This window comes from Pseudorca crassidens, chromosome 12 (assembly GCF_039906515.1).
Source record: "Pseudorca crassidens isolate mPseCra1 chromosome 12, mPseCra1.hap1, whole genome shotgun sequence".
Taxonomy (NCBI): Eukaryota; Metazoa; Chordata; class Mammalia; order Artiodactyla; family Delphinidae; genus Pseudorca; species Pseudorca crassidens.
The window spans coordinates 66,053,059-66,077,249 of record NC_090307.1 but is presented as its reverse complement, the minus strand read 5'-3'; the positions used below and the strand labels follow the sequence as shown (position 1 = coordinate 66,077,249).

Here is a 24,191-nt window from a genome sequence, read left to right as displayed (position 1 = left end):
TAATCAGTATAAATGTGACTCACTTCACAGAATTTTTGCTTTAAAAAGTTTTCATGTCCAGCTTCCCCATATCTAATTCAAGTTGCCCATTGATTATCATTTTAAAATCAGAGATTATTTTCCTCAAAGTTTTTGGCTAGAGGTATAATAAAATCATACTGCAATTTTGGCTGGCATATAAATGCCATGTGTTCAAACGTAAAATAATTCAGTTTCTGCTAAAACATGATTGTTGCTCATATGTCAGATCATTGTATCTGTCTTTTATTATAAAGACAATATCACCACATTACAGAAAATCTACACCTTACCTACCGTAACACAAAGAATGTAGGTTGCTCCCCTTATTCAGTGTTTTCATAATTGCAGTTAGAATATTCATTTGGCTTTGTATCTTGGTCAGAAGAGGCATTTGATTTTCTCACATGGGCACTGTTAGAAAAGACTGCACTGTCACAGGTGCTTTTCCTTTCTAAAAGTTTTCTTCTTCTCGTAACTTTTATCCAAAGATTGAAAGAAGCCATAAGTACAAGTAAAGACCAGGAGGCACAGTACCAGACCAGCCACCCAAACCTCAGGAAGCTCAATGACTCAGGTCAGTGCTCCCGCCCACACACGGGTTCTGCGGGGACACCTTGCACTGGGTAGGGGCGTCGGGGGCCTCAGTGCCTCTCTCAGGGAGCAGGGGGTGTGCGTTATGGCAGGTTCAGCCCTGCTCCCCCATGGAGGGAGGGATAAGGGAGTGGGAGCCTGGCCTGTATAGCTCTGAGATCTTCAGGCAGGGAAACACCTATGCTGAGTAGGATATGACCCCCCGGACATCCACGCCTTAATCCCCAGGCCCCAGGAATATGTCAGGTCACATGGCAAAAGGGGAATCGTGGTCGCAGAGGGAAGTACAGTTGTTGATCGGCTGACTTGAGTTGGGGAGATTATCCTGGGTTTTCCGGTTGGACCCAGTGAAATCGCAAAGGTCCTTTGCAAGTGGGAAGGAGGCAGAGGAGAGAGTGATGGAGTGAGAGGTTTGAAGGTGCCGGGCAGCTGGCTCTCAGGTGGAGGAGGGGCCGCTGCTAAGGATTGACCTCCAGGGGCTGGAAGGGGCCGGGAATCGGATTCTCCCTAAGTGCCTCCAGGGGAACCAACCCTACTGACACCTGGGTCTGAGGACGGGGAGACCCAGGTTGGACGTCTGACTTCCAGAACCAAAGGATGGTTTGTGGTATTTTGTTGCAGTGACAGAAGGAGGCTAATGTAGCCCCTGAGCCCCAGTGGGCGCAGAAGCGGCCGTGTGGACAAGGAGTGTGAGATAGGAGGTGTTTTGTGTCAGATCGTCCCATTAATATCAAATGATGGGCCCAGAAACATCCCTCATCTGGAAAGGAATCAAGGCCTCCCGGGGGCTCTGTCGACCCCTAGAGAGCCAGGCACATTGGAAGTAACCAGATGCTTCCTGTGCCGCCTGCGGGCACAGCCGAGGGGAGGCCTGGCGGAGGAGGGCCCGGAGGTTCATCTGGGAAGGCAAAAGCTGCAGAGGAAGTGGGAGAAGACTGTGCGCTGAGGGGCTTCCGTAGGCCATGCTGAAGGAGAGACCCCAAGTCTAGAAAGAGATGGTCCCCAGAAGACATACCCTGGGTGACAGGGCTTTTCTGTGTGCATTTGGAAACTGAGGTTCAGAGAAGATTTCTGGGGGCAAATGTGCATCATTTAACGTTTCTTTTTCCGGAGCCTGTGTGGGTTTGCGTGGTGGCTGCTCCAACTGCCATGCCATTACGTGCATGAATCTCTTTCCTGAGCTCGAGGGTCCGTGGCTGACCAGGTGACCCATAGGCTGGGGTTCTTTGATCTCCGAGGGGCTGCCCTCAGGAAGCGTCTCCCTCCCGCCCCTTCCCTGTCCCGCCTGCCTCTCTCAGTGGCCTCAGAACCAACCGCCTTAGTCCTTCCACCCGTTTTCCAGATTAAGATGAGTTTTGTGAAGCGGCATTTCAAGTGTGTCAGTTAACCGTCCTCCTGGTGTTTCTTTGTCAACTCAGACTCCATCCCTGGAGGGGCCGATTCTGCCGTGAGCTCCGAGGCTTACCCAAGGAACCCGCACCTGCGCACCTGTCACCAGAGGATTGACAGCAACCTCGGTAAGACCAGAGCACCGCCACCAGCACCACGGCTTGCGTGCACCGGGGCCCCCCGTTGTCCACCCCTGCACACACACACGCACGTGCGCGTGTGCAACATCCCAGCCCCTCGCCCTCTCTGGGGTCTGCCCGCTTGTCTCCGTCCCCACCTCTTGTCTGGGAGGTGACAGCGACAGGGTCAGGGTCTGGGGACTATGCTGTGCAGCCTGGGCTCTGCCCACCCCCCTCACCACCCGGCCATGCCACCCTGCTTCCTCCGTGTGCCCTGGGCTCGGGCAGAGTCAGGTGAGCAAAACTGGAAGGCTCGCGGGAGGCGGCCCAGCAGGTCAGGCATACATGGGGCCAGCAGCACCTTGGCCGCGTGGCCAGGCACCCTGCTTCCTGGGCCTCGGGCTCCAGGGCGCCCTGTTGTAACCACATACCTGCTGGCTTCTCTGGTGTCTCCCTAACCAGTCTCCAGAAACACAGGAGAAGTTCAGTTTTGTCCCTACTTTACACCCAGGGCCCAGAAGGCGAAAATGGAGAGAGGAGGGGGTTATTTGCAGTCGGGTGGAGGAGTTGGCCCCTCAGCAGCCCCCTCTGACCTTTGCTTCCTGCGTGTGACCCTCCCCCATGGCCACCCAGGTTGCTTGCCAACCCTCCTTCCCCTTAGGGGATGGCAAAGAGGGTGAGACAGAAAGGAATGCTTCCCCTGCTCTCTCCTCCCAGGGGACACGGGCCCCCAGCTCTCCCAGGGCAGTGCCCACTCCAGCAGCCCGGGCTACTGGTACAGACAACACGTGAGGCAGACCCACATCCTTTATTTAACCTTCATTTAACCTTTGTTTCTCAGCACATAGACTCATTGTAGAAAACTGTGAAGTTAGGCAAGTGCCCTAAGGAAACCAACACCCAAATTCCACCGTCCAGCAGTGACAACTGCTTTGGTGTCATTCCTTCTGTTTCTCCACCCTGAACCTCAACTGCTGTCTGCCCTTGGAGCCCAGGGGCACCCCGGAGGTCACTGCTTGCTTGTCCTCTGGACTCGGCCCTGGAGCCGAAGGCATCAGGCAGAGGGTGTATCTGCCAGGCCTGACTCCAGAGAAACACAGGGACTGGCGGGCCCCCCATCCTCCCCACCAAAGGTTTCCCCACCAAGAAAGGCTGGCACTGGTGCCTGCTGGGGGGAAGACCTATTGCAGGGGGCGAGATTCAGGAATGCAGGGAGTGCAGCAGGAAGAAGACCAAGGACAGCCTACCCCAGAGGCTGAGGGTGTGCATTGGGACGGCAGGGTGAGCGGGACACACAGCAGCGCAGGGGACCCCAGCACAGCCGTCCATGGGCCCTGCTGATGGGGCCACACCACTGCCCCGGGCAGGTCCCTCTGCCTCCTGGACGCCCGGCCCTGCTGGCGGTCCCTTGCCAGGCGGCCCTCCCTGATCCAGCTTCTCACCGCAGTGCAGCTCCTTGTGGGTCCCAAGCCGTCCCAGCTGCCGGCAGCTCCATGAGACCTGGGTGGCCTTACAGCTGTCAGTGTCCATGGGACACGGGCACAGGCTTTCTTTTCTTTTCTTTTCTTTTCGTTGTTTTTGTTGCGTTGGGTCTTTGTTGCTGCATGCCGGCTTTCTCTAGTTGCAGAGAGCGGGGGCTACTTTTTTTTTTTTTTTTGCGGTACACGGGCCTCTCACCGCTGTGGCCCCTCCCGCTGCGGAGCACAGGCTCCAGACGCGCAGGCCCAGCGGCCATGGCCCACGGGCCCAGCCGCTCCGCGGCACACGGGATCCTCCCGGACTGGGGCGCAAACCCGCATCCCCTGCATCGGCAGGCGGACTCCCAACCACTGCGCCACCAGGGAAGCCCCGGGGCCTACTCTTTGTTGCAGTGCACAGGCTTCTCATTGCGGTGGCTTCTCTTGTTGCAGAGCACGGGCTCTAGGCATGCAGGCTTCAGTAGTTGTGGCACGCGGGCTCAGTAGTTGTGGCACATGGGCTTAGTTGCTCTGTGGCACGTGGGATCTTCCTGGACCAGGAATCGAACCCGTGTCCCCTGCATTGGCAGATGGATTCTTTTTTTTTTTTTTTTTTTTTTTTTTGCGGTACGCAGGCCTCTCACTGGACACGCAGGCTCAGCGGCCATGGCTCACGGGCCCAGCCGCTCCGCGGCATGTGGGATCTTCCCGGACCGGGGCACAAACCCACATCCCCTGCATCGGCAGGCAGACACTCAACCACTGCACCACCAGGGAAGCCCTGGCAGATGGATTCTTAACCACTGCGCCACTAGGGAAGTCCCAGGAAGACCATTTCTAAAAAATCTGATTCTGCTTAGATTTATGGTGCCATTGCCAGCTATTTGTGTATTTTGACCTTTTTCACTTAATGTTTTATCTTTAACTTAGTGAAAAGGCTTACAAAGCACCACCTCTTCTGTTTTCCCCCAGCTCTTTCCTAGTAAAAGGGCAGAAAGCAGCTCTGGATGTGACCCCGTCCCCATACCCTGTGCACATGCACACACACATTCAGGGCACACACATGCACACACACACACACACACACACACACACACACACACGGAAGGGGCTTTATATTCATCTGGACAGAGTCAGTCACGTCACGACTCCCCTCTGCGGTCTGCACAGCCCCATCAGGGGACCCCGGGCCCCTTGGCTGGTCTCCTCCCCACTCATGGTCAGTTCTTTCTTTGTCACTGTGCTAAGGAAGCCCTTCACATACTCGAGGCTGACCGTGTTCTTATAGAATTTATTTCTCTTAAAAATGAATTGAGATTGATTTTTACAACTTTTTTAAAAGAAGGGAAATACTTATTATAAAGACTGGAAAAGCCTGAGCTGTATCTCAGATGTGTTTCCAAATGGGGGTCTTCCTCTTTGCCACTCTGGACCTGTGCTTGACCCAGCTTTAGGGAGCTGGGGATGTAAGGTTCAAAGGCAGCTGAAAGGTGTGTGGCTCTATATGAATTTCTAAAATAAACACCGTGTACTAATAGTGGGTGTCCTGGTGGGTGGCAGGGAGGAGTGGCTTTCCTGTTAAGCGCTACTGCTTTCTCTTCACTTGCGCATGTTTTGGAGCATGTAACCAACGCCCTGGCATCTGGCCTGTCTTCCAGGAAGGAGGGGTCAGTGACTGCAGTGCTGCCGAGCCCATGGGGGGAGCATCTGGGGTTGCAGGTCCCGATGCTGTGACTTGGCTCAGGCCCGTGTGTGCTCTCCTGTCCCGCAGATGAGCTGTCCGTGGGCCTGGGCCGGCTGAAGGACATCGCCCTGGGGATGCAGACAGAGATTGAGGAGCAGGACGACATTCTTGACCGCCTCACAACCAAAGTGGACAAGTTAGACGTCAACATCAAGAGTACAGAGAGGAAAGTTCGGCAGCTTTGAAGACGGAGGCGGATTTCCACTCCATCGTGATGAAAAGATTTGAAAGGTCTTCTTTTAAACGCCCAAGAAATTTCAGTTATTACTTTAGAATGTGATTTCACATGTGTTTGCAAATGTTGTAACAGAGTGGGTCTCAAAAGAGGTTTTGTTGTAGAGAAAGCATGTGCCCCACTTCTCTGAGGGCCCTGACTAGAGGTGTGCGGGCAGAGTGGTGGTCATGCCGGCCTCTGCTTCCGTCTGTTGTGCTTCTCGTCCCCAGGCCTCCGCGAGGTAGAGCGCTGAGGGCCATGTGACCCGTGTTTGTGGGCATCCTTCTCCCCCCGACCCCCACGAGCACATTGTGATGCTCTGAGCCCCTTGGCAGGCATTTGATTTTAGTAGGAGGGGGTTCAGACCAGCCCTGCTCACTGTGACGCCTGGAAGCACATAGGGAGCTAGGTGAGCCCCGCTGCCCCTGCACAGGGTCAGGAACACATTCTGCCCTGGCTGGAGGCTCCCTGGCCCGCTGTCTGAGGCCTGCAGAGCGTGAGAGAGGAGCATCACACAGACGTGCTCCACCAAGCTCCCTGCCCTCAGGTCATCTGGACCAGGCCCCCCATCCAAACATGTTTACTCGGTGCCTGGGGTCCCCTGGCCCATCCAGGATTCCCACCCACTCTTCTGTGCTGCTGGCAACATGCCTTGACCCATCACTTGATTCTCTGGCCCCAGTTTTAGGACTGGAGCTCCACTAATGACACTGACTGTGCACAGAAGGATATGGCTTTAAAAAAAGCCCAGATGTTATCATTCTACCTGGCCTAGCTTGTTCTCTCTTCATTTTACAAAAAAAGAGAATCATTTAAAAGTACTAATTAAAATTGATTTCTGTACTTAAAGGAATTTCTTGATGTTGGTACCTCCAACAAAATAATTGAAGCCACGAGGTCCTGGTCTTTTTAAAAGCAAATAAATTAAAATATTTTGAAGATGGTGAAAGGGACTGATTTTAATAAGACAGATTAGGTTGGAAACCTTAAAATCACAGTGCCTTTCACCCTGAAACCTGGCCCCGGCACGGTGACCTTCACCACTTTGGTTCAGTAGAATATAAACAAAGTCCCTTAAAGCAAAGGAACGTCTTTAAGGGGCAGCAGCAATGCAACAGCGTTTATGTAGCAATTCAAATATAAAAGTTCCATTCCATAATGCCTGACTTTCCTAAAAACACTGACAGCCTCTGTGGGCAGATACATCTTTCTGTCATGTTCCAGCCGCCCTGCGAGTCTGACCCACATCACTGGGAATGTCACAGGGCGTTTGGATGCTGTGGAAGGTAATCAGACCCACATCTGCTTATCACAAGCCCATCATGGTTGTTCTCCTGGTAACTGGAAAAAGGAAGAATTTTACATGTCCACCCGGCCCACACTGAACGAGTTCACAGGGCTTCCAGCAAAAAGGCTGCTCCAAAGCGTGACACCAGGATGCAGGGCAGCCTGGGGGTGCCCGTCCACCCGGCATGTTCCAGGGTTTTCCTCCCTGACGCCTTCCTCAATGGGTGTCATGATAACTGTTCCTGCTCCTTGCCCTCAGGCATAGACACGTGGAGATTAGTCAGCACGCCTAGACCTGAGCTTCTCCGTTCAAATAAATACAGACAAAGGCCACTTGCAAACACTGTCTGCAGCCCTCCTCTCACATAATGGGGTTAGTGATTTAACCAATTTGAAGCAAAGTAGCACCTTATTTTGTGTCTTTTGTTGGATTGATGAAGCCCATCACCACCACCCCCTTTTTTACCCCAAGCTGTGGAGGGAGAGTTGCCCTCACTCTTCTAGAAACGTTTCCCTCACACATGTCTCCCCGTATATTTGGTTCTGTTCTTGTTCAGATCCTTCATTCTAAAGCCTGGGCCAAGGGCCTGTCTCATCCTCGTGCTGGGCAGCATCTCTACCGGGTCCCCACCTGCTCCTGCACCCACTGAGGGCCAGTGGCTGCTGCTTCACACAGCAGAGCCGCTCACACTTTCAGAGAACAAAGCAGGACCAGAGGAGCCTCCAGGACCTGCGTGTGGTAACTGTGAGCAGAGGAAAACTCTGCCCTCTGGACGCACGTGTCAGGGAGAAATGGGGGTACCCGGCCGGGGTTGTCCTTCTTGCCACATGGGGTGCAGAAGACAGATCTGGAATTCCATGGTCAACCTGGAAACAAACTGTGCCTTCCAAAAAGTGGCTTTTCTAACTCAAGGTTGGTTACATGCTAAGTGTGCTCCTAACTTAACAATAAGCGCGTTTTCCTTCGGAGGAACTTTTTAACGTAGTGATTTGTAGTTAACAGTGGCAAGTTGCCTCGTGGACGTCTTTTTTGTGTTATATAGGAAAGGAGACCTGAATTTACCTCAGGTGGCAAGAATGGAAGTACATAAGTGCTTTTTTTTTTTGTGTGTGTGGTACGCAGGCCTCTCACTGTTGTGGCCTCTCCCGTTGCGGAGCGCAGGCTCCGGATTCGCAGGCTCAGCGGCCATGGCTCACGGGCCCAGCAGCTCCGCAGCACGTGGGATCCTCCCGGACCGGGGCACGAAACTGCGTCCCCTGCATCGGCAGGCGGACTCTCAACCACGGCGCCACCAGGGAAGCCCACATAAGTGCATTTTAATTTCTCTTTCTTTAACTTCTTTTTGTGAATATGTGATTTTAAGTGTACACCACAGCAATTTAGTAAAAATCTTATACTTTGCCTACATAGGCCTTTTCTGCAGAATTTTTAAAGTTACCAATGTTGTTAAGCGTCTTCAGCTCTGATGGGTGAAATGTGTACAAAACGATGAGCGAGTCATTAAAAGTGCACATGGGAGGAGGAGCTTCTGCTCAGAGTGTGTCAGAGCAGCTCTTGTACTTCATGCCTTCTACTCAACAAATGACCATATTCCTTAAAATAAAATGTGAAGTTGTTTTTTAATCAAACTTTGCCTCCTGTGAGGTCCTTTTCAAAGAGCTGGTGTCGGGGGGGGAACCCTTCTTGTTGAGTCCTCAGGTGTTTGGTTCTGGCTGCCACGTCTCGTGCTTCTTGAAAGCCTGTCAATCCATCTGTCCTGCCTCCCGGTGCCTCTGCAACGCTGTCCAGCTCAGGGCTTGGCACACCCTCAAGGTCCAGAGAGTGGATGTTTTAGGCTCACAGGCCAAACAGTATCTTCACGTCATCTTCTCTGTGTCCATCCCTAATGACCTCACTTTAAGTTAATTACCTCTGTAAAGACCCTGTCTCCAAATGTCACGTTCTGAGGTTCTGGGGGTTTAGGGCTTCAACATATTAATGTGGAGGGGGGTGGCAGGAACGTGACATCTGACAGCCTTTATCTCCTTGGTGGGAACAGAGAAAGAGGACGGTAGAGGTGGATCATCAGGGAAAGGCTGTCGAAGGCCCAGCTGAGATGGGGACTCAGAAGGACCCTAGTAATTAACACCTTTTATAGAGTTTTTTAAATAGTGGGGTTTCCAGCCCTGGAGTCACCAGGTGCTTTCGTGGCTGGAGTTCAAGAGCAGGCCTCCTGCCTGGGGCTGCCAGCAGAGCCGAAGAAGGCAAGTGAGAAGCCAGAGCTCTGGCCTGAGGCCTCGGGAGAGGGTCTGGCTCCTTGATTGGATCACCAGGCTGAAGTGTGGGCGCTGGCCCTGGAGCTTGGAGCAGAGGATGACTGACACAGATCTTTGCACTTTAGTGCCTCGGATTCTCCCAGAAGAATTCTCCTGAAGTCTAGGCAGGACCCGACTTGAAAGTAGGCCAAGAGCCAGGAGTGAAGCAAGTCGCATGAACGTGCACAACACTGCTTCCCCCACAGAGGTGGATTTTAGGGCTTTGGACCCGCAAAGGCCAGAGACAAACCTCAAACCAGGGGCACCTCCAGGCCATTTAGAAATTAAGTCAAAATCAAGTTCTGCTAGGGTTTGATTGACTTTGTTTTAACATTTTACTTTGAAGTTTCAGTTCTTGGAGACAGGCTGGTGCTAATCATGCCAACCCACCACTTAAAAACCTGCTCTGGGGCTTCCCTGGTGGCGCAGTGGTTGAGAGTCCGCCTGCCGATGCAGGGGACGTGGGTTCGTGCCCCGGTCCGGGAAGATCCCACATGCCGCGGAGCAGCTGGGCCCGTGAGCCATGGCCGCTGAGCCTCCACGTCTGGAGCCTGTGCTCCGCAACGGGAGAGGCCACAACAGTGAGAGGCCCGCATACCGCAAAAAACAAAAACAAAAAACCTGCTCTGGTTCCCACCATGGTTACAACAACAGTGCTTTTAGGGGAGCTAGCACATGATACTACTTCCACAGCCCCAAGTGGGGGTTCCAGGCCCACAGGCCAGAGCGGGCCAGTTTCTTACAGAGACTCACCAAAGTAACAATGACTATTTAATTTTATTTTTTATTATTTATTTATTTTTGGCCGCACCCCACGGCTTGCAGGATCTTAGTTCCCCAACCAGGGATTGAACCCAGGCCCCAGCAGTGAAAACACCGAGTCCTAACCACTGGGCCACCAGGGAATTCCCAACAACGACTTTTTAAATGAGCTAGAAGGCCATAATTACTCATTTACAACAAGAAATATAATTGTCAAACAATTTAAGCTGGAGTGTAAGCTGCAAAGTCGATGGGACTCCGGAGCTTGTGCCCAGTGCAGGGTGAGCACTCAGCAGGTTTCTGTAAATGAATGGCTTAAAAAAAAACGAAGGTCAGAGGGGAGTGAAATTCTTGTCCAGTGGGTACGTGAAAATGTGCTCAACATCACTAGCCATCAGGGAAATGCAAGTCAAAACCACAATGAGCTATCACCTCACACCTGTCAGAAAGGCTGTCATCAAAAAGAAAACATAAAAAGTGCTGGTGAGGGGCTTCCCTGGTGGCACAGTGGTTAAGAATCCACCTGCCAATGCAGGGGACACGGGTTCGATCCCTGGTCCGGGAAGATGCCACATGCCGCGGAGCAGCTGGGCCCGTGAGCCATGGCCGCTGAGCCTCCACGTCCGGAGCCTGTGCTCCACAACGGGAGAGGCCACAACAGTGAGAGGCCCGCGTACCGCAAAAAAAAAAAAAAAAAAGACAACAAATAAAAAGTGTTGGTGAGGATGTGGAGAAAAGGGGAGACCCCTGTGCGTGGTTGGTGGGAATGTGAACTGGTGCAGCCACTGTGGAAAACAGTGTGGAGGTTCCTAAAAAAGTTAAAAATAGAACTATCATATGATCCGGCAATTCCACTTCTGGGTATTTATCCAAAGGAAACGAAATCACTATCTTGAAAAGGTATCTGAACCCCAATGTTCACTGCAGCACTATTTACAATAGCCAAGATGTGGAAGCAACCTAAATATCCATCGACAGATGAATGGAAAAAGAAGATACGAGATACACACACACCCGAATATTATTCACCCATAAAAAATAAGGAAACCCTGCCATTTACAATAAAATGGATGGAACGTGAAGGCATTATGCTAAGTAAAATAAGTCGGACAGAGAAAGACAAATACTGTATGATCTCATTTATATGTAGAATCTAAAAAAAACAAAAACAGGTTCTTCCCTGGCGGTGCAGTGTTTAGAACTCAGTGCTTCCACTGCACGGGGCACAGTCGATCCCTCGTCAGGGAACTAAGATCTTGCAAGTCACGTGGCGGAGCCAAAACAAATAAATAAATAACAAAATAAAAACAGAGAACAGGGTAGTGGCTGGCAGAGGTGGGGAATGGGGGTGGGTGAAATGGGTGAAGGTAGTCATAAGGCACAAACTTCCAATTATAAATAAGTTCTAGGGATGTAATGGGCAGCATGGCAACTGTACTTAACAACACTGGATTGTGTATTTGTATACTGCATACTTGAAATTTGCTGAGAGTATAAATCTTAAAAGTTCTCATCACAAGAAAAAAATGGGGGGAGAGGGATAATTGGGAGTAGGGGATAAAAAAATTAGAAAGAAAATTGAAACATATGAGGTGATGTCTGTTAACCAAATTTATCATGATGAAGGGAGCTCAGCTCGGTGCTCTGTGATGACCTAGATGGGTGGGATGGGGCGGGTGGAGGGAGGTCCAGGAGGGAGGGGATATAGGTATACATATAGCTGATTCACTTCATTGTACAACAGAAACTAACACAACATTGTAAAGCAATTACATGCCAATAAAAATAAATAGGTAAAAATAAATTTTAAAAATTTATCACGGTGATCATTTCACTATATATACATATATTGAAACATGTTGTACACCTGAAACTATTACAAGGTTATGTGTCAATTATGCCTCAGTTAAACTGGGGAGGGGGAGTGAAATTCTCACTACCGCTGCAAAGCCCATTCCCTCCCTGCAGGAAGGCTGTTGGAGAAGCCAGGTTAAAATCAGAAGATCTCTTGGTGCTTAGTCCTCTGTAGACTGAGCACCACCAGGCAGGGCTGTGTGGTTTTCACCTTTGCACCCCCCCAGCTCCCAGAAGATGCTCAGCACACATGGGCCAAGTGTATTCACCCCCTAAAAGTCCATTATCTCAGGATCTTAGAAAGGGCTTCTTTCCTGAATTCCGGTAAGGGGCAGTTTTAGTCTGGTTTTCTTGAATATCTACCCAGAAGTCATTTTTCTTCTTCCTGATGCCAAAGCCCCAGTCTTGTTCAGTGCAAGTCAGGCAAGGGTGGCCACTCTTGCCCGGTCGCTTTAAGAATAAGAATGTGACCCAATGGGTCATGGGTCAGGGATGGGAAGGGGAATCTCTCTGGAGGTTTCCAGAGGAAGTGCTCTTTGCTCTTAAAAAGGGATACAAAGGAACAACAGTCCTTCCTCCACTGGGCCTCGTCATGACTGGATTGGGTGAGGCCTGGGGTAATTGCAGCCACCTAGCCGCCAGCCAGAGGATGAAGCCAAAATCTGAAGGTATTTAGACCAAGAAAATCAGAGGAGGACTTCCCTGGTGGCACAGTGGTCAAGAATCCGCCTGCCAATGCAGAGGACATGGGTTCGAGCCCTGGTCTGGGAAGATCCCACATGCTGCAGAGCAACTAAGCCCATGAGCCACAACTACTGAGCCCATGTGCCACAAATACTGAAGCCTGCTGCACCTAGAGCCCATGCTCCACAACAAGAAGCCACCGCAATGAGAAGCCCGTGCACTGCAACAAAGAGTAGCCCCCGCTCTCTGCAACCAGAGAAAGCCCGCGTGCAGCAATGAAGACCCAACGCAGTCAAAAATAGATAAATAAATAAATTTATTTTAAGAAAAGAAAGAAAATCAGAGAAGCAGACCCAGGGTCTGGACATCCTGGTTCTTGAGCTGCCTGACTACAGCCCTTGTGTTATGGGGAATGACAGATACCCTTACTGCTTTGACTATTTTGAATTAGGGTTTCTAATCATCACAGCAGAAAGCTGGCCTAGGAAAGATGGTTATATCATGGGTCCATGGTAAGTAAATTCTCCTAAGGTCACTGAGTCATTCTAGAGCTGCAGGAATGGAGCCATCTGATTGCCTAATCGCAGGAGGGTTGAACCCCAAGCTGAGTCATCACTGCTTTTTAATAGGATTTGCACTGGAAATTAAGAGGATCCTAGGTGATCTGGGGGGTTAAACAAAAACGAAGTCTTCATTTTCAGAAGCCAAGATGTTCAGAGGAACTGCTATTATGATGGGTAGGAAACTGAAATGTGTAAAGAGGGACCTGAGTAGGAAAAAAAAGGGTTCATGCGCACAGGCTCCAGACGCGCAGGCTCAGCGGCCATGGCTCACGGGCCCAGCCGCTCCGCGGCATGTGGGATCTTCCCGGACCAGGGTGTGAACCCGTGTCCCCTGCATCAGCAGGCGGACTCTCAACCACTGCGCCACCAGGGAAGCCCCAGGCTAGCTTTTGAAGGTTTCATTTTGTGTGAGGAAAGGGATTGAAGTTTTCTGTCCACCGCCTACATCATTAAAAGGATGTTCCCTGGGAATTCCCTGGCAGTCCACTGGTTAGGACTCTGCACTCTCACTGCCAAGGGCCCAGGTTCAATCCCTGGTTGGGGAACTAAAATCCCACATACAAGCCTCGAGGTGCGGCCAAAAAATAATAATAAAAAAAACTTCAAATAAAATTAAAAAATAAAAGGATGTTCCCATATAGAGATGAGAGCACAAGGAAAAGCTATTTTAAGAAACTTTGTCCCTCAAATAGAGGTGGTAATCCCAGGATGTGATGCAAGACTCTCGCAGCAGGTAAGCCAGAGTCCTAGTTTTTTTCAGGCAAAACTCTCTAGTTCTGGCTCTCACTATTACAGAATGGCCACCCTGCCTCCCGTAATAATGGGACCTAAGTATGGCATAAATGCTATATTGTAAATTGAAAGTTATCTTAGAATGAGAATCAAACTACTACTATTACTTAAAAGGCAGGGTTTCAGCTGCAGGACAAGTCAATCACCATTGTCCTACTCATTGTGGAAGGGAAAAGGTATTTCTCTCAGATGGAAAGTCAAAACTGAGCAGGAAATCTCCAGGAAGTACAAATCAGGCTGCACATTAGAATTAGCTAGGGGCTTCAGAAAATTCTGACATATGAAAAGATTCTCAACCTCACTCCTAATAAGAGAAATGCAAAATTAAACTACTCTGAACATTTTTTCCATCTATCAGGTTGCAAGAATCTGAAAGTTGGACATATAATTACACCAATATCCGGTTCTCCTCTACTTCTGAGAATATGAAGAGAATGCAATTCCTGCTCTCTCTTCATTTAGGCTTGTCACGTGACTCATCCTCGTCCGTAAAATGCAAGCAGAATTAACCTACTTCCTCTGGGATGAAACATTTAATAGCTGGTGCTATTCAGCTAAAGAGACTCTCCAGTTCTGCTCCCCAATTCAACAATAGTGAGAAGTTCAAGTGTTGTGCTTGGTATAGCCTCGGGACCGTGGTGCTTCCACCAGCGTGGATTGCTGAGTCGGTGCTCAGAGGAACATGCCCTGTCTATGACTAAGTCAGAAATAAACCTTTCTTGTATGAAGCCACTGTTGCATACACCCAGCCTGGTCTGACACACACTGTTGATGAAGCTGTGGGGAAACAGGTGTTCTCTTCTGTTACTGCTGAAGGACAAAACAGTGTGTTACAGAGGGCAATTTGACCATATCTGTGGATGTGCATATATCCTTTAATCTGCAGTCCCATTTCTGGGAATTCATTCACAGAAAGACCTGCTCTTATAGACTGAATGTTTGTGTCCCCCCAAAATGCATAAGTTGAAACCTAATCCCCAATATGATGATGGTATTTGGAAGTGGGGTCTTTGGGAGGTGATTAGGTCATGAGGGTGGAGCCCTCATGAATGGAATTAGTGCCCTTACCAAAGAGACCCCAGAGAGCTCCCTTGCCCCTTCCACCATGTGAGGACACAGGAACCAGGAAGTGGGCCCTCACCGGACACCGAATCTGCCAGCACCTTGATCCTTGACTTCCCAGCTTCCAGAACTATGAGAATTGAATTTCTGTTTATAAGCCACCCAGTCTATGGTAGTTTAACAGCCCAAACAGATTAAGACACCTGTATACATGTGAAATTACAGGCATACAAATACAGTTATACATTGTGACATTGTTTGTAACAACAAAAGTTTGGAAATAATTTGAATATCTGTCTGTGGAGGCTGGTTACATAAACTACGGCATATCTTCACAATGGAATAGCATGCAAATGTAAAAACAAACAAACAAAAAGTTCTCTACATACTCATATGGAAATATTTCCAGGATATCTCATTAGATTTTTTTTAAAGCCAGATCCAGAAGAGTGGATAAAATGTTTCCTTTAGTGTAAGAATGGGGGAAAATAAAAATATTCTTCTTTTTACTTGCATAAAGAAACACTTGTATAATACACAAGAGGCAAATAAAAATGGTAAAACAGGGACTTCCCTAGTGGTCCAGTGGGTAAGATTCCATGCTCCCAGTGCAGGGGGTCCTGGTTCAATCCCTGGTCAGGGAACTATATCCCACATGTGTGCTGCAACTAAGTCTGCATGCCACAACTAAAGATCCCATGTGCCACAATAAAGATCCCGCATGCCACAACTAAGACCCGGGGTGGCCTTAATAAGTAAATTTTTTTTTTACTGGTAAAACACAGGGACCTCCAAGATAGATGGGGTGGGAATAAGACTTCTCAATGAATATCATTTGTATCATTTTTGTATTTGAACCATATGAATGCATTACATATTTTTTAAAATACAGTACTCAGGTCTCCCCATGTCAATTCAATTAAATTAGTCTCTTGAGATGAGGCCTGAGCTTTTCATTTTATGCCACCCAGGTGATGAAATGTTAGCAAGAGTTAAGAATCGCTGCTTTTTGCCTCAGTCTCAGATGGAACAAGGGATTAGAGAAGTAGTTTTGTGTTGCAGGTGTGGGTAATATTTGGCCCGTGCTCTGTATTCTAGAACCTAACTCTGGTAGCTCAAGTCAGTCCTTGTGGATGTAATCCTATACCTGGATGAGGGAGCTCCGTCTGGGATGAGTGTTGATGGTGCTGTGGATGTAACAAGGAATCATGTGCCAGGCTATCTGGGGATAAATACTGTGAAACAGAGAACTGACCAGACATAGAGATGGAGTAAGAAGCAAACCAGTACTTAATGTATTTATCAGGGGTGTGTGGTTGAAACCAGGGGTCTGTTTCAGGGAAGAGAATATCTATTAGAAATCCTGGGTCATACTGGGAGCAGGACAAAAGGTACACATTCAATATGGAAGATTTTTGGTCTAAAGATGGCAAATCCATGGGCCAAATCCAGCCCACTGACTGTTTTTGTGTGGCTTGTGAGCAAAGAATAGTTTTACGTCTTTACACGGTTGGAGAAGAAAAATCAAAAGAAGGATATTTCATGACACAACAAAAGTATGTGAAATTCAAATTTCAGGGCCCATAAGTAAAGTTTTTGTGGACAAAGCTACACTTACAGATGGCCAAAAAGCACATGGAAAGATGATCAACATCACTAATTGAGAAATGCAAATCAAAACTACAATGAGGTATCACCTCATACCAGTTAGAACGATCATCATCAAAAAAAATCTACAAACAGGGACTTCCCTGGTGGTCCAGTGGTTAAGACTCTGTGCTTCCACTGCAGAGGGCAAAGTTTCAATCCCTGGTCAGGGAACTAAGATCCCACATGCCACGCTGTGCAGCCAAAAAAAAAAAGAAAAAAAAAAAAGAACTACCATATGACCCAGCAATGCCACTCCTAGGCATATACCTGGAGAGAACCATAATTTGAAAAGATACATGCACCCCAATGTTCATTGCAGCACTATTTACAATAGCCAGGACATGGAAGCAACCTAAATGTCCATCGACAGATAAATGGATAAAGATGTGGTACATATATACAATGGAATATTAGTCATAAAAAATGGATAAAGATGTGGTACATATATACAATGGAATATTAGTCATAAAAAATAAAAAAATAATGCCATTTGCAGCAACATGGATGGACCTAGAGATTATCATACCAAGTTAAGTCAAAGACAAATATGAGGAATTTATTGTATGAGGAACCTAAAAAAAAGGGTACAAATGAACTTATTTACAAAACAGAAGTAGAGTCACAGATGTAGAAACAAACTTGTGGTTACCAGGGGGTAAGGGGGGGAGGGATAAGTTGGGAGATGGAGATTGACATATATACACTACTATATATAAAACAAACAACAAGGACCTACTGTATAGCAGTACAGCACAGGGAACTCTACTCAATACTCTGTAATGACCTATATGGGAAAAGAATCTAAAAAACAGTGGATATATGTACACGTATAACTGATTCACTTTGCTGTACAGCTGAAACTAACACAACATTGTAAATCAACTATATTCCAATAAAAATTTTTAAATAAAATAAAATTTCCAGAAAAAAAAAAAAGCTACTCTCACATCCATTGGAATAAAGCCACATGTCGTCTGTGGCTGCTTTTGCACTGCAATGGCAGATCTGAGCAATGTGACAGAGGCTGGGTGAGCTGCTCTCATCCGCTGCAGTGATGACTCAACAGCGTTTTGAATGCCACGTTATCACTGTCTCACAGCATCTTATTTTTTTATTGCCAGTGCACATCCATGGTCAAAAGAAGAAAATCAGACTTTGAATATCACAATTTTAAGGTAAAGTGGAGTGTAGATTATTTTGTTATTGAAGTCGACAGCAAAACATTGGGTTGATGATGCAATGACACTCCACCTGTGCTAAAAGAATGCAATACACAACAAGTTAGACTAAAGCAGTCATCATTGTATTCCCAACTCAGAGGAAACCAACAGTTAGAAAAAAATAGAAAATTTCAGATGGAATATCTCACTGGAATTTCTTCACAAAAATAAAAAATGAAAATGAGGTTGCCACCAAAGTGGGTTTCCAAGTGTTTGATTTGTTAGCCAGAGAGAGCCACTTACTGATGCTAAGTTAATTGAATTGTGTTGATTTTAGCAGCCAAAGAAAGGTATCCAGATAAAATAAACTTGCTTTAGACATTCAGTGAGAAAGTTGCTCAAAGACTTGAGGATATTGGGAACACCATCAATGGTCAATCAGAGAACAGGATAGGGAATTCCTTGGCGGTCCAGTGGTTAGGACTTGGCGCTTTCACTGCTGTGGGCCCGATCCCTGGTAGGGGAACTAAGGTCCCACAAGCTGCTTGGTGCAGCAAAACAAAAACAAAAAACAGGACAAATTATTGTGAGTGATTTTCCTTGATTATCAATGAGTTGATAGATGTCACCAATACTGTCCAGTTGCTTTTATTTGAGGTGTCACTGCTGAGTTTGATGTCACCAAAGAATATAAGCCTCTTTGGGACTTCCCTGGTGGCCCAGTGGTTAAGACTTCACCTTCCAATTCAGGGGGTGTGGATTTGATCCCTGGTCAGGGAACTGAGATCCCACATGCCTCGCAGCCCAAAAACCAAAACATAAAAAAAACAAAAGCAGTATTGTAACAAATTCAATAAAGACTTCTTAAAAAATGGTCCACATCAAGAAAAATCTTTAAAAAAGGAAAAGAATAAGTCTCTTTGAAGAGTCTGCACAGAACAACTAGTGGCAAGAATATTTTCAGAAAAGATGAGAAATCACTAATTAGACACAACCTGAAGGGGAATCTGCTAAGATGTGTTAAGTTTGCTGGAGATAAAAAGGTGTGAAGCAGAAAGAGGCCTACTTGGACAAATTTATAAAGCTCTAGAAAATGTAAGGTGTTTAGAGCCTATGGTTATTCATTGTACTCAAATTACTCATCAGGAGCTAATTTGCAGAAAATATTTGATTCATGTGTTATTGAACTAGAGTTACCCACAGCAAACTTCCTTTGCTGTTGTTTTTAATCCATCATCAGATCTGTGAATTTTTGTTAGAATTAGAAGCTGAATAGCCTGAATTGCCCCACCACATAGCAGTTTGATGGCTTAGCAGTGGTCAAGTTTTATTGCAGTTTTTTTCAGTTCAGAGCCAAGGCTGAAATTTTTCACAACAGAGCACCATTCTAAACCATTATCACTGAATAATTAATGGCCTTGGAAATTAGTTTTTGCTACAGACTTGATAATGTTTCTCAGTGAATTCAACCTAAAATGACAGGGCATGGGAATTCCCTGGCAGTCCAGTGGTTAGGACTCTGCACGCTCACTGCTGAGGGCCAAGGCTCACAATCCCTGGTTCAGGAAATCCCATAAGCCATGTAGTGAGGCCAAAAAACAAAAAGTAAAATAAAATAAGATGACAGGGAAAAACAGTGCTTATATGTGAAATGTATACCGCGGCAGTCATGTTGACAATAACTAATGTTGTTTTGAATCACAAGGACTGTTAAGCTGCTTTATACACTTCCTGTGCTGTCAAAAGTTAAAACAAGAAGCAAGATCTCATTCTCACACAAATTTGCAGCAGATATATTTCCTGAGCTCCAACTACAGTTCCAGCAGAATTTTTCAGAACTTGATGCCAAGTGCAATGGAAATTTCCATATTTCAAAATCTATTTAATTGGGCAATTGAGGAGTTTCCACCCAACCTTCAACTGAAGAGGATTAATCTGCAATGTAAAAACAAGCTAAAAGGCAAATATCCAGAGAAGAATCTAAGATAATTCTATACATGCCATCCCACAATGAATATGCTCAATTAAAATCATGCAGCATTGGCAGTACCATCTGGCTGAGAGACATTTTCAAAGATGAAATATACAAAGTCTCATTACAGCTCAGCATTGACAGCTCAATATTTGATGACAGGGTCACGGATTTTGAAACCCAATTAAGCAAAATATTATCTCAAAAGAATTCCATTATTCTCATCAGTATACCTGGATTATAAAAAAGTTACACTCAATTACTATGATATTTTGAATTTCATTTTCAAAGAAACTGTAGAAAAAATTTTTTGTCATTAGACAAAAGAACATTCCAGATAGGTAAAACAGGTGGTGCAAATACTGTGAGGTATTAAGATGCTCCTGTTTTAGAGGATTTTCTACAGGAGCCAGTGAGGAGAAGCAGGAGACTGGAGCAGGATTACATATTTCTTGATTTTCCTCTTGTCCTGTAAAGCCTAAAATATTTACTATCTGGACCTTTACAGAAAAATTTGGTGACCCGCCCCCCCTGCCCGGGACTAAAGGGTTGCACAGAACTGACTTCTTCGAGATAAGTGTGAGAGGGGAATCAGTGTTCCCCTGAGTGAATTTCACTAAAGGCACTCCAGAATGCTCTGAAATCCAGAGGAAACAAGAAAATCTGCCTTCTAGCTCAAGTGACATGAAAGTAGACATTTTATAAAAGAGGTGGTAGAGCAATTAAAACTAAATTAGAAAATGCCAGGGGGACCATGACCACACTTTAAAACACTGGAGTAACGTTGGCCAGTGTTTTCTAGAGGGGTCCGTAGAGCTTCCGGATATGGCAGCCAAGCCTCGTTCAGAGATGTCACCCTCAGAAAGAAGTGATTAGTAAGTTGATATTTTAAATAGTGTAGCATGGGACTTCCCTGGTGGTCCAATGGTTAAGACTCTGTGCTCCCAATACAGGGAGCCTGGGTTTGATCCCTGGTCGGGGAACTAGATCCCGCACACCACAACGAAGATCCCACGTGCCGCAACTAAGACCTGGCACAGCCAAATAAATAAATAAAAATAAATAAATAGTGTGGCATGGAAAATTATAATGGGGATGTGAACACTATTTTATTAGTATTGCAGAAGCAAACTAATAGGAGGGGAAGAAAAAGAAAATAATCAATAAGCTCTTTTTTTGTTTTAGGGAGATAAGCTTGGAAATATATATGAAACATGGGGAAGTAGTAACTGAGAACTGCAGAGCCAGAGGGAAAGTTTACTGCACGGAGCGAAAGGTCTCCAAGGACAAGTCTAATTAATGCAGTAGAAACAGGTCAACCAGTCCTCGTGGAGAGCGCACCTGAGAACCGCTGACCTGATCAAGTCAGTGTGGTAAACACACTTCCTGCTTCTCCCCCTACACAGTCACACCTCTTCTACCCTCAGCATCATTGCTAGGAAAGAACCCAGGGCAGGAGGGAGAGACAGATGCTTGTTCTTCTGGGTCCTCAGTAAGGCAGCAATCTAGGAAGTTGGCCTGGCCTTAACCATCACCTGCAGGGTTGGACCTGCGCAGATAGGGGAGAATAAAAAGTCAATGGCGGGTCCCAAGGTTGTGTCCTCAGTTCAGAGGCGGCCTCGGGGATAGGAAGTCAGGAATCCTGGCAAGTTGCTCAAAAAGCCTTGTCAGTCCTTTGAATCTAAACCATAAATATCTTAGAATACAAGTGTAAGTATAATGACATCTGGAAACCCTGGGAATGAGCAAGCTAAGGCAGAATCACAAATCTTTATGCTTTAGCCGTTTTTTTTTAATGCTTCCTTGTTGCTTGTCCATTCATTTCCATTTTGTTATCTCTTAGCATGTAGAACGTTTTCTGGAAAAAAAAATTTTAAGCTTGTCTCAGGTGTGCTAAGGAAAATTAAAGTACTTAATTTTTTTACTGTGAAAAATTTCAAACATATACGAAAGTAGAATAATATAATTAACACAACCCCCCCCCCCACAAGCACATCAGGTCTCCAACTTCAACAATTATCAACAAGGCCATTCTTGGGACTTCCCTGGTGGCCCAGGGGTTACAACTCCGCACTTCCATTGTGGGGGGCATGGGTTAGATCCTTGGTCGGGGAACTAAGATCCTACATGCCAGGGGGTGCAGCCAAAAAAAAAAAAAAGCCATTCTTGTTTCACCTTGATCCAATCCACACCCTATTCCCCACTGGACTTTTTTTTTTTTTTTGGCTGCGTTGGGTCTTCATTGCTGCGCGCGGGCTTTCTCTAGTTGTGGTGAGCAGGGGCTACAACTACAACATTGCAGTATGCAGTCCTCTCATGGCGGTGGCTTCTCTTGTGCAGCACAGCCTCTAGGCACGCAGGCTTCAGTAGTTGTGGCCCGCGGGCCCTAGAGTGCAGGCTCAGTAGTTGTGGCGCATGGGCTTAGCTGCTCCGCAGCATGTGGGATCTTCCCAGACCAGGGCTTGAACCCGTGTCCCCTGCACTGGCAGGTGGATTCTTCTTTTATTTTTTTTAAATAAATTTATTTATTTTTATTTTTAAAATTTATTTTTGGCTACATTGCGTCTTTGCTGCTGTGCACGGGCTTTCTCTAGTTGCGGCAAGCGGTGTCTACTCTTTGCTGCGGTGTGCGGGCTTCTCATTGTGGTGGCTTCTCTTTGTTGCGGAACACAGGCTCTAGGCGCATGGGCTTCAGTAGTTGTGGCATGCAGGCTCAGTATTTGTGGCTCACGGGCTCTAGAGCGCAGGCTCAGTAGTTGTGGCTCACGGGCCCAGCCGCTCCGCGGCATGTGGGATCTTCACAGACCGGGGCACGAACCCGCGTGCCCTGCATCGGCAGGCGGACTCTCAACCACTGCGCCACCAGGGGAGACCCCAGGAGGAATTTTTAAAGAGGGGAGCGTGGCACTCTGGCAGCAGAATGGTGGCGGTATGTGAAATCCAACCCCTCCACCCTACTCCAAGATTGACATTCCTATCTGGTGCTAGAATTTACTTTAGAGGGCCTCAGTTTCCCTATAAGCAAAACAAGGAAAATGGACTAAATTATAGGCAATAACTGTGTAACAGTGAAATGAGCCCTTGACTTTGAGTCAAAAGACCTGGATTAAGAGTGCTAGCTGTGGGACTTCCCTGGTGGCACAGTGGTTAAGAATCTGCCTGTCAATGCAGGGGACATGGGTTCGAGCTCTGGTCAGGGAAGATCCCACATGCTGCGGAGCAACTAAGCCCGTGCGCCACAACTACTGAGCCCGCGCTCTAGAGCCTGCGAGCCGCAACTACTGAGCCTGCGTGCCACAACTCCTGAAGCCCTCACGCCTAGAGCCCCTGCTCCACAACAAGAGAAGCCACCACAATGAGAAGCCCACACATCGCAACAAAGAGTAGCCACACCACAACAAAGAGTAGCCCAGCTCGCTGCAACTAGAGAAAGCCCGCGCACGGCAACAAAGACCCAACACAGCCAAAAATAAATAAATAAATAAAATTTTAAAAAAGTGCCAGCTGTGCCTCTTGCAAATTATGTAACTTACAATAACTTATGTAAGCAAGCCACTTAACCTCTCTGAGGTTTAATTTTGGATCTATGAGATGCTCACTAAATATTTTTTCTATTTCTTAATTTTGTATCTATATGTTTACTTGTTATAATTATTTTATGATGTACATAAATCATTATGCTGTACACCATAAACAGTGCTGTATGTCAATTATATCTCTATAAAACTGGAAGATAAATGAAATACATTAGAAAATGAAAAATATATATATAAGACATGGAACGATTCAGTCAGCTAGTCAGTTGAGCTAGGATTGCAACCCAAGCCTTCACCTCCAAATTCTGAGCTATTCAAATTGTGCTCGAAACTAATACAACACGAAACTTTGCGGGGGGAAGCTGAAAACCTGCTTTGCTGAGTCACAAAATGCACTAGACCGTGACACTTCCCCCGGAGTTTACACCGGAAGAGACATCACCCATCACCCTACAATGTAGGCCAGGCTCAACCCCGGAGTGCGAAGGGCCACAATGAGAGTCCGATGACCAGGGGTCTAAGAATGGGCTCGTGCTGCCAGCGTCTCCCTTTCCGGACACTGTTTCTCCTCTGTCCGGTTCCGGGCTGCAGGTTTACCTCAACATTCATTCCACCAAGATTTGAGAATCAGCTCAGGGTGGGACGGCTCGCCAGGCCCAGAGCTGAACGAGGCGAGGCAGACCAGACCCTGCTCCCTTAAACTGACTGTCCAGTGCGGGTGGGGGCGGCCGGGCTCCGGGGTCCCGGGGCGCTATGCCCGACAGCGTTCGCACCTGCCCGGCACCACCTGAGCGTAAGCAACGGTCGGCTCCGCAACCCCTTAACCTGGCCGTCCCGCTGCGGTCACCCCGGCCCCGCGGGGCCCATCGCGCCCGTCAGCTCACCTAGGGGCCGCGCCCCCGGCCGAACCCAGCCTGCGCTTCCCGCTTTGCTCCCAGAGCGGGTTCTGGAAGCGCCGCGCGCGCCCAGCCCCAGCCGCTTCCAGGCAGCGCCCCCCAGCTGCCTGGGAGGGCGCGCGGGGGCGCGCACGAGCGGCGCA

At 47.5% G+C, this 24,191-nt stretch overlaps 1 protein-coding gene and 1 long non-coding RNA gene across 2 annotated transcripts in view; one reads left to right on the top strand and one right to left on the bottom strand.

Moving 5' to 3' along the window:
* SNAP29 (synaptosome associated protein 29) overlaps window positions 1–8,451 on the top strand; it is a 14,204-nt gene extending 5,753 nt beyond the window's left edge. Inside the window, exons 3-6 of the mRNA XM_067699999.1 lie at window positions 510–595; window positions 2,031–2,129; window positions 5,349–5,552; window positions 7,946–8,451. Of these exons, the coding sequence (XP_067556100.1) occupies window positions 510–595; window positions 2,031–2,129; window positions 5,349–5,506 (343 nt within the window). The 3' untranslated portion in view covers window positions 5,507–5,552; window positions 7,946–8,451. The remainder of the gene's footprint in view (window positions 1–509; window positions 596–2,030; window positions 2,130–5,348; window positions 5,553–7,945) is intronic.
* LOC137203571 (uncharacterized) overlaps window positions 1–24,191 on the bottom strand; it is a 27,028-nt gene extending 2,837 nt beyond the window's left edge. Inside the window, exon 1 of the long non-coding RNA XR_010933174.1 lies at window positions 24,037–24,191. This is a non-coding gene — a long non-coding RNA (uncharacterized lncRNA). The remainder of the gene's footprint in view (window positions 1–24,036) is intronic.